Source organism: Rousettus aegyptiacus, unplaced genomic scaffold (assembly GCF_014176215.1).
Source record: "Rousettus aegyptiacus isolate mRouAeg1 unplaced genomic scaffold, mRouAeg1.p scaffold_m13_p_13, whole genome shotgun sequence".
Lineage (NCBI taxonomy): Eukaryota > Metazoa > Chordata > Mammalia > Chiroptera > Pteropodidae > Rousettus > Rousettus aegyptiacus.
In genome coordinates this window covers 35,442,190-35,452,578 of record NW_023416288.1, presented here as the reverse complement: position 1 = coordinate 35,452,578, position 10,389 = coordinate 35,442,190, and the positions used below count along the sequence as shown (strand labels likewise).

The following is a 10,389-nucleotide window of genomic DNA, read 5'->3' as shown; positions in this document are numbered from 1 at the left end:
CTTTGGTGTCTCCATAGCTCCCACCTTTTGATAGGGTCAGTGGGAATGGGAAGTCCTGCAATAATCACCAAAAGAGTTGGGATTCAAATATGTAAATTGAACACAGTCGGAAGAATGAATAAATCCCTCTGACTTGTTTCCACACTTTACCATTAGTTTTTCGAACTAACGGATGCAGAATTTTCGAACATTAGAGAACTATGTACTGGATATATACGGGAATAGACAGTGTAAGTTCCTAGTAATTCTACACTTCAACGAGAACAATGTTACCAATTTGTTTTCCTACTATTTTTCAAATTTCTGAAAAAACTGTTGCGCTACATAAAATCAATTGAATTTAAAAGTTACTACATCCACGGTAGAATTTTGATTGTTTCTCAATGAACAAACACTAAAAATACAAATGCTAACACTAGGAGACCCACGTACTACTGAAGTTAAAAACAGGTCCCGTACTTAGAAAATTTGGGAATTTCTTCTCCCGCCTAAAAATTGCAGCAGCAGCTGGAAGTCAAAGTCCAGTTCTTGCCTGCAAGGGGGAAGGGGGCTGAACACACGCTGTTAAACCCTCCGAGGGGGCGGTCCTGGGGGGGAAGGGTGGTCAGGTGCTCGGAGAAAGCCGTAGTGAGTGACAGCCACCGTCTCCCACACACCCTCTGCGTTTTGGTAAACAAGGAGGATCTCTCTGGCAAGTCTGCACACGGGGGCGGAGCTTGGGGGCGGGTCCGGGGCGCCTGATACGCGGATTCGAGAGGCCTCCTATTGGTGGTTCGGGAAGGGCGGAGGAGCTGGGAATCCTGATTGGTCTGCTTCCTGTCCATAAGGCGATTGACGACCGCTGTCCTGCCAGGCCGATCCTCGCCGACAGGCCGGGCGTGGGCGTGCGCGCGCGCGTCGGTGGGCGAGCCGGGAGCGGCGGAGGTCAGCGCGGGGAGGCGGGGCGGGGGCAGTATGGCAGCCTCCTTACGGCTCCGTGGAGCCGCCTGCGGCCTCTGGTACTGGCGCCGCGGGCAGCGGCCGGCCGCGGCCAGCCTAGCAGCGGGTAAGGACCTCGCGCCTTCTTCCCCCGTCCTTCCTCCGGCCGCCCGCTTCTCGCGCCGTGACCGCTGAACAGGTCTTTTGATGGGAGGCGCTGCGGTTAGGTCGGGGCTTAGAACCCAACATTTTGGCTGGTCCCAAGGCCTGGCGTCTCCTGCGGCTGCCGCTCACGACACTAGTGCGTCCCCCCAATACCTTCGCCCCGGATCCAGATGAATGGCGTTCAGCGCCCTTTTCGGAATTTAGGTAGGGCTGGGAAGACCTTGGGTTAAAGGGAGGAATATTTGGGTCCGGGGCGTGCTTCTTTGGAGTTAGTTAGAGGTGCGAGGATAAGTGGAGGGCCCAGCCTCAGGGTGCACCCCGGGCGATCTCGCACCCATCCCAGCGACCCCTGGCCTCGAAGCGCTGGCCTTTCAGCGTCCTTAGGATGCACCCTGGGTGGGCGCGCCCTCGCTGCAGGGCCGAATTTTTTCTTAACTACTTTAATCGTACAAGATGCTTTTACACAAGTGATGTTAATACAAAGCAAGTCATAAGTCATTCTGGCAGAATTTGAAGTCACCCTTGACCCCGAAGGCGGGCTTCCTCTCGCCTTTTCATTGTACCTGTGCTACCTGAAGATGGCACTTATGTCACTAATTAACCAAACCACTTAAAACATCCTCAAAATTGTGACTTGAAGCTACCTTCCCTCCCTCACTCCATTACCATTATAGGTTATCGTTTAGGAAGGAGGAGTTTTGGGATCCACAGGGATCTAATCTTTTTCATTTTTCAAATGAACAACCCGAGGCCCCTTGGATTAGTGAATTGGGGTATCCCAGAAGGATTTAGAAAGTTAGTCCTCGATTCTTCCTCATTCCTGCACTTTCTACCAGGATTCCGCTTTAACTGAAAAATTGGTTGAATTGTGGGTACACTCCCATTGTCTTCCTCTAAAATTTTGAGAGTTGTAACAGTGCACTGTTTAGCAAACTCATCCTCAGGATTTAAAAGAAAAAAAAAGCCTTAGAATGGAAAAAAAAAAAATCCGTGCTTAAAAAAACAGCGAGTGGAGAATTGAGTTCTTAACAGCCCCCTTCCTCCCTCTCAGTAAAAACTAAGCAGAAAAATTTCCTCTCTGGCTTCTCAAGGCCAGGCTCCCTGTGATGCAAGAGAACAGATGAGGGGCAGGTAGATGGGGTAAAAGGGGTCAAATATATGGTGACAAGAAAGATATCTTAACTATGCGAGATGAACACACGATGAACACACAATGTAAATATGCCGTCCTGGTAAAATATACAGCTAAAACTTCGACCTGTGATGCAAAAGAACAGATGTCTGTTAAAAGAATCACAATAACAGGATACAAACTCACAGAAACAGCTAAAAGTGTAACCATTGTTTGAGCTACATTTCTGGAGCTAGAAAAATGCCTCTTTGGAGATACTTTTAAACAAATTGGCTAGTCACTTTTCCCCAGTAATAAGTGTCGCACCAGTTTTCACATGAATGTGCAATTCTTTCCGTTTTGATTAACCAAGGAGGACATATGTGCTGTTTAGAGCTTTTACAAGGTGATCAAATGATATTTTAATGAACTTTTGATGCACCCTTTAGAGTTTTGAAAGTTCTTACAATTCATGATAGAAGAGTATGAAGCCCAAGACTGTAACAGTTGTCTATATAAGCTGGAATGCTGTTTCACAATGCTGGTTAGATTGCTTCGGCATGTAATCTTCTCTAGGTTCTTTGACCCAAATATATTGTATGAATGTAGATTTATGATAAATTTTAAACAGTTCTTTTTTGCGTGATGATTATCTAAAACACTTCGATTGTTTTTACTATGGAATTGTTTTAAATGTTTCCGTTAATGTCAGTTTACTACAGAAGCGTTAACTTTTTTGGCATTAGAGTTAAAAGTCCATGTGCAAGTTTGGAGTCTAGAGCAAAAGAACCATGTTCAAATAGTAATATTAGTGTTCTAAATTCTGTGGGATGTTTTTCCCCATGGTATGTTTAAGATATTTCTGTCATAAAGATCCACATAGTTATTTACTATTTATAAAAAATTAGAACTTAAAGTTGCCAGTTAATAGCACATCTTAATTTTAAAATATTTGAAAGCATCAAAAAAGAATTAGAAGAATGATTAGTATTAAACTACACATGTTACTATTTCATCATCCTTTAATAAAAATGTTTTATAGTGTATCTTAGAAGATAATTAAATTTAATTTCAGGCTTCTTTATACAGATAAAATCTACAGATTAGGCTCTCTACAGTCATTGTGACTCACTCACATGTACGTGGAAAAATAATTTGTATCATATCTTAACGCGACCACTTGATCAAAGGTGGAATGGGAAAATTAGCCAGCGTTATGTACAGAAATGGGAATAAAACTTTTTTTATTGGCCTTTTTCATGTGTAAGAAATCCACTTTCAAAACAACACATAGCATAAATAAAATGTGTAATGGTATTTTTTTCCCCTTTACATAGACTTCTAGGGTTGAAGCTCTGAAAAGATGCACATGGCCCTGAAACCAAAAGTTGTCCTTAACCTTGTGAAATTACATAGGGAGTATATTTATTTCTAAAATAATTTGACTCAAACAATAAAGGCCTTTATAGAGTAAGTTACCATCCTTAGTTTAGTAACTCTTAATATTAAGAAAATAGAATGTTTATAACAATGTTATGTGATAAGAGAGGATAAAAAGTATCTTACAATGGAATCTCATGATATAATTAAAAGAATGCATTCAAAAGACTGGTTATTTTTGTGTAGTGAGATTAACTTTTTTGTATTTTCCTGTTTTCTACAATGAAATGCATTACTTTGATTAAGGAAGAAACTCTTTGGAAATGTAGAATAATTGACCTATTACCAAAGGAAGAAAATCTTTGGAAATGTAGAATAATTAACCTATTACCAATTTTTGCATTTTGAAACTTAGAATTTTTGGTAGCACTTAATGATACTACGATGTGGATAACTTTACCTATGTCCCATTCTAGAAAGAGGACATAATCTGTAAATCTATAATTTTAGAGACTAATGTCAAATTTTCTAACTGGTTTCTTAATGTCACCTTTGTATTGTGTTGACTTTCTGCCATCTTGATTTTAGTTCTGATCAAACTCTACTATTTCTACATGTTGATGTATGTGACTTAAAGGAAGATGCATTATTTAAGTTTGAATTTTCACCCTTTTAGGAGCATATTCTCTATATTGTGCAAGCATGCTTTGTGATGCATCACCTTAACTAAAAGCTGTATTTCCTCGGATACAAGGCATTCGCTTAAAGCAGCCTTTATCTCTTTTTAACACCTTGGCTCTTCTAACCTACTAAGCAAAAAAGGGGCATTTGGCATAGGGCTTGTGCTCCAATGCTACTTTTTGACCATTGATAGTAAAAATAGCAAATACTTACTATCACGTGCCATGCACTGTTTAATGCTTAACTTGTATTATCTCAAGTAGTCTTCTAAACTAGTTACTCTTGCTGATAAAAATGTCTAGAGAAGTTAGGTAACTTGTTAGCTCAAGGGTGTACATCTAAGAATTGACCTCGTCTGGTTATGAATCTAGGTCTTTTAAATTCAGAGAAGTTCTTAAATATCGCCATCAATAAATAACCTTTTCTGACATCAGATTCATCTAATTATACTACCCTTTTTCTAACTTTGCCACAAGCAAAGATGAAATGAAGAAGAGAACTGAGCTTTTCATTAAAGACTTTATCTTCATTGATTTTCATATTGGCCCATCCAGAATCTGGGCCTTAATATTTTTGACCTCAACTTTAGGAACTGATGTCAGCACTCTACTTCAGCTCTTCTAAGATCTTATCACTAGAAATTGCTGGACTGTCAATATTTCAGAAGCTAAAATAGTCTTCTGGTTGGTATAACCCTCCTCTGATTCTTGTTTTACTGACCAAGAATCATCATCATTGACCATCATTGACCCTCTTGTGAACCAGAAAGTCAGACACAGAACTCCTGTTATATACCCAGTATGTAAAACGCCTATAGCAACCTGGTATTCCTAGGCTGTCTCCCATCCAAGTACTAGCCAGGCCCAACCCTGCTTAGCTTCTGAGATTGGATGAGATTGGGCACGTTCATTGGGCATGTTCAGGGTGGCATGGTCCACTATGTTAAACTAAGCGCTGGTAAAGTGATGTGGCATGAGAATGACACCCATATTTAATGGAAATGTTAGAGGTGATCATCAAGTTAAAAAGAAATATGCTTTAAAAATTTTTTTTTAATTTTTCAATTATTTGTGTGTGTATGATTCTAACACAAGAAGAGTCCTATTAAGCATTAGCGTTTCAAATAATTTGCTTTTAGGAAATCTCATTGCATTTAGACTAAGTTCAAGGAAGAATAGGGACCCATGAGTTGAGAGGACCTGAAACTTAGAAAGGGCGACCATGGTTAATTAGTGCACTATATGGGTTTCAAACTGGAGTTCTTGAAAGAAAAGGAAAAAGAAAAAATACACAGTGGGAAGTGATAGGGGAAGAGGCAAGTGGAGTTACAGCTCCTTTTTCTCTCACTAGACTGAGCTTTTTGAGGGCGAGGCTCATAACTTGCTTATGTCTCTGAGCTCTGTCATAGAACTTCATACTATACATATTTGTTGAATGGAGTTCTGCATCTAGAAACAAATATCTAATGTTATTTTCATGGTAATGCAAAGTATACAGTGTGATTTTAAAAAGCCTTTTGCAAAAACAGTCAAATAAAACCAACATACAGCTTTTTCTAGGAACAATTTTTTCCCCTTGTAAATGGAAGCGCCTCTTTTCTGAAAGTGCATGACGTCGCTAGCCCAAGGTCCCGAGACTGTTACTATTGTCATTTAAAGCCTTTGGAAGTGTCCCCCTCCTCCTAAAACCCCATTTATAAACTGGTGACTTTTGGTTGAAATACATTCTCCTGGGTTAACATTGCATTAAGATTGTTTTTTGTTTTTTGTTTTTAATACCATTGGAGGTGATGGTTTCTGTAAATGTGGAGGTGGAAGGTAAAAAACTTTTCGTGGACCCTGTCCATGATACAGGTTTTATTGAATGCTTTCAGCTTTTAAAAAATACACATTATTAAAGGAGATAATATAGATATAAGGAATCTAGACTACTTCCCATAATAGGTAAAGTACATAATAGATATTTTATAAATGATAACATTTTAAAGTTTATTGTTAATGGTAAAGGGATATTCGAGAGGTAGAAAACAGAAGAGATTGCTTAAATATTTATGATTTTTTTTCCTAGAGAACTAAATAATTGAAAGTTAGTCTGCTGCACATTGTTGATATCCTTAAATGTGATTAGATCATTAGTTTAAAACGAGCTTTTAAATATTTTAAAAATAGAAAACATCTAAAGATCAGTTCACCAAACCAACCCACAGATATGGAGAACAAGTTGATGGTTGCAAAAGGGGAGGGGATGGGGAGATGGGCGGAAAGACATAACAGTTGACTTACTAATGTCAAATGAGTGTTCACAGTAAAAAATGCACCCTGCTCCTATTGAAAGTAATGCATTGAAATCAGTGTGTTCTAGGTCAATGGCCTCAAAGACTCCAGTTGGATTCATTGGATTAGGCAACATGGGGAATCCAATGGCAAAAAATCTCATGAAACATGGCTATCCACTCATTATTTATGATGTGTTTCCTGATGCATGCAAAGAGTTTCAAGATGCAGGTGAACAGGTAAGGTCTTAAGATTTTAATGTTTAAAAATGAATATACATTCAAATAAGTGACAGCTTCTTAGTATACCCAATAGAGTTATAAACCTAATTGTAAATTACATATATATATATATAAATATATATATAGCATCTTGTTATATATATAATGTATATAGGAGACCATGTATTAACTGAATTTAGAGTTTTGTTTTTTTCTAGATGAAGGAAATTCTTGTACAAGTTGTAGAGTGGTATCTGAGGGCTGAATGTAATTTTAGAACTTGAAGAATACTAAAAAATTCCTGAGAAATATAGAAAAAGGTGCGAAAAAATCAAATTAAACAGTAAACTCCTGGATTATAGACTTGAAATAAATACTAAGAAATGCAATGCCTACGTAAAGAGTAGGTTTAGGCAACTTAGAGGCCACATGCAGAACTGAGTATTCTCTAACTCCTTCCATCCCACGAGCATGTCACATGGGCACGGCAGTAGTGTGTATGAGGATATGCATGTCATCTTGGAACCTTTCAGGATAGTAGTGTTGTGGCTGGTGATACCCATACAGTCTCTAAATACTGATACTGTACCACCAGTTCAGCAAAGCTTGCAAATTGTGATGTCTAAAAATAAAGAGCTTCATTAGTTTTTAGTAAAATATGCATTATATTAGGTGATAATGCAGTTAGGGAAGTTCTCCCGGAGACTAGACATTTAGCCAGATATCAGAATTAATAGCCTTTATCCAGATGAAGAACGGGGATTAAGAAGAAATTTTCTTCAAAAGTGGAAGCCTCCAGGTTTCTAGAGATATCTATTTAGGTCAACAGGTATAGGTTGAATAAGTACCATGTGTCTAGAAGTCCACCTAGTGCTGTGGAGAATAAGACAGTTTGAGCTGGATGTGGCGGGGCATTAAATGTGTCTCAGGTGGCAAGACTAAATATTACAAGGAAATTTCTACTGAAATTGTATTTTGACTGAAAGTGCTGAAATGGTTTTTGAGGAGGGAAAAATAAGTAACTGTTAAGAGTCATTTCATTTATCGTAGGGAGCTACATCAATGTTGTGTATAATCTTTGCTCATCTGCAAACAGAAATGATGGTCTGAAATGAAAGTCGTGGAGACAAGATCTCTCAGATTCCTGAAAACAAAGGAGAAGGTTCTAGGACGCAGACTCAGTTATTAGATTTTCCTCTTTCCCCCTGTTCCTTGAGATATGTGAGTGGGTTCTGGGTGGTTGCCCTGCCCAGGTCAGTGAAGAGTGAAGACCCGCTTTAGCTTGTGTCTGCAGTTCCCACCCCTGGGAAAAGTTGTGTGTGTGGTTCACACTGAAGCAGCAAGCCTGGGAGGCAGAACGCTTTTCCCCGCCTCCCACCTCCCTCACATCTCTGGTTCCCCCAGGAGTCTTGACTTTAAGAGGTCCTCTGAGCACTGATTATAATAACAGCAGTGGAAGGGTAGGAGAATGTGAAACTTAGACGAATGAAGGGAGAAGGATAAAGGGTAAAAAAACTCTGGGCCTGAAGGGAAGTAGCATGTCCTAATAAATTGAAAAGTTTGTTGATAAACCGTTTATGCTGGCAGCTTAAATGTTCCAAACAGTGGCAATGTCATTTGAACAAGTGGGATTTCCTAAGAGCACTGTCTTAAAAATATAACATTAATTTGGATGAATAAATTATGATATAGTAAAACATCAGTATTATTTCACGGTTATATTTAGTTTTAAAAAATATTGGATAAAAGAAAAAATGAGTTTCATCTTACTAATACCAGGTGAAGACGAGGTGTGAAATGGAGTAAAAAAATATATGTGAAAACTTTGAAACGTCTTTTCCATTGTGCATAATAGTGTAATAAAAGGATTCAGAGTTTATTTGAGTTGACACTTACATTTTAAGGACAGATGTCCCCTAATGTTACTATGTCAAGTGAAGCCAATGAAATGGAAGCTGAAGAAAACAGTTTTTTCCCCTCCCAAAGATGGCAGAGTTCCTGGCTGGCTGATTTCTAATGTCTACTGTGTTTTTAGTGGGACATTTTCAAGGAGAGATAGTACCAGAGAGGCACATTTGGGTCAAAAAGCCATCAACTGGTTCTAAAGATCTTTGGACATCTCGATGAAGTTCTTTTTCTTTTTTTAACAGCAAAAACTGGGGATTTATTATCTGTGTTAACTGAGGAGTTGGGAGTGATCTGAACCCAAGCACAGCTGAGTTTTTGGCAAATGTAAGCAGCTTCCTTTCTGCCTGCCAAGGCTCTGCTTTCCTCAGGCAGGCTCCTCCCCCTCTCCAGGTGCAAGTCGACTGCAGGTGAAGAGGTGCTTTGGAATGTTCCAGCCCTGGAGATTTTTCTTCAAGCTCTAGCTAGTAGGAAAAAATACTTCATGGGTTCTGAAGGGAATAAAAACTTTGATGTTAAGTCTACGGCCATGCCACCTGAACAAGCCTGGTTCTGTCTGATCTTGGAAGCTAAGCAGGATCGGGCCTGGTCAGTACTTGGATGGGAGACCACCTAGGAAGACCAAGTGCTATAGGCCTAAAAAAAATATATATATAATAAGGGGTTGTAAGCCGACAAGGTCCTTGTAATCTGTGAGGTCAACAAAGGGTTGCCTTGTCAAAAAAAAAAAAAAATATATATATATATATAAAATAAAACTTCAACATGTTAAATATGTTTTACAATGACTGATTATATTTAATATATTTATGGCTTTAAGTATTAACCTAGTCTTAATAGGGCATTTATAATTGGTGAAATATGTTATTTGTGGTCATTTCCATAAAAAATTTGGATATTCTTTCAATATCTCTATTATATCCTTATTTCTATTGAGAACTGAGGTTTAACCTACAATGTATCATTTCAAATTTTAAGATCTTTTCTGAGAATGTAGCCTGTGATAATTACCAAGCCTTTATATATTAGAAATCACGAATCAATAAATGGTGAATGTAGTAGTTTAAAAACATAAAGCCTGGAACCAGACTGTCTGGGTTCAAATCTCAGCTCTACCATGTACTGGCTGTGTGACTTCAGACGGATTATTTCACTTCTATTTAAATTTTCTCATCTTATAAACTGGGGATAGTAACAGTACCCTGCTCTTAGTCCTAGGGAACTTGATGCATAGAAAGTGCTATAACTGCTATTACTACTATTACTACTGTTCTTAAGGTTTTTTTGTGTGTACCACATTTCACCCCAGTCATCACTCCTAACACACAGAAATATACCACTGCCTTGGCTGAGTAACTGAGTCCAGAGTGCTTTGGAAGAGAATTATAGACATTTTAAAATGAAAGAATGATGATAAAAATTAAAACCAAACTAGGTGATAATGATTTGACAGCATCCCTGCTTAATATATTCTGTACTATCCCTTCCACCTCACTTTTATTTTGCAGAAGATACCGATTTCTCTTTATAAGCGTTCGCATCAAGGGGATGTGACTTGGGCTTCATTTTTATTTTTATTGTCCAGGAATTTCCTTGGAGATGCTGCTGCTCTGCTGAGAGTCTTGCGCCATTTCTGCCTGAGTTTTCTGGTTGAACTAGGCTTAATTGGAGACTCTTTCCTTTTGTTTTCTCTTTAAAAACTTGGAAGCCACCCCATCATTTCTTCATTGTAAGA

The 10,389-nt window shown here is 38.7% G+C and overlaps 1 protein-coding gene across 4 annotated transcripts in view; it reads left to right on the top strand.

Annotated features, from left to right (window-relative positions):
- Positions 1-890: 890 nt before the first annotated feature.
- Positions 891-10,389, top strand: part of HIBADH (3-hydroxyisobutyrate dehydrogenase) — a 106,025-nt gene continuing 96,526 nt past the window's right edge. For 2 of the 4 annotated variants that reach the window (XM_036230423.1, XM_016135949.2), the window contains exons 1-2: positions 891-1,045; positions 6,607-6,767. In XM_036230423.1, coding sequence (XP_036086316.1) covers positions 955-1,045; positions 6,607-6,767 — 252 coding nt within the window. In that variant the 5' untranslated portion in view covers positions 891-954. The other 2 variants (XM_016135950.2, XM_036230421.1) reach the window with 2 other exon arrangements.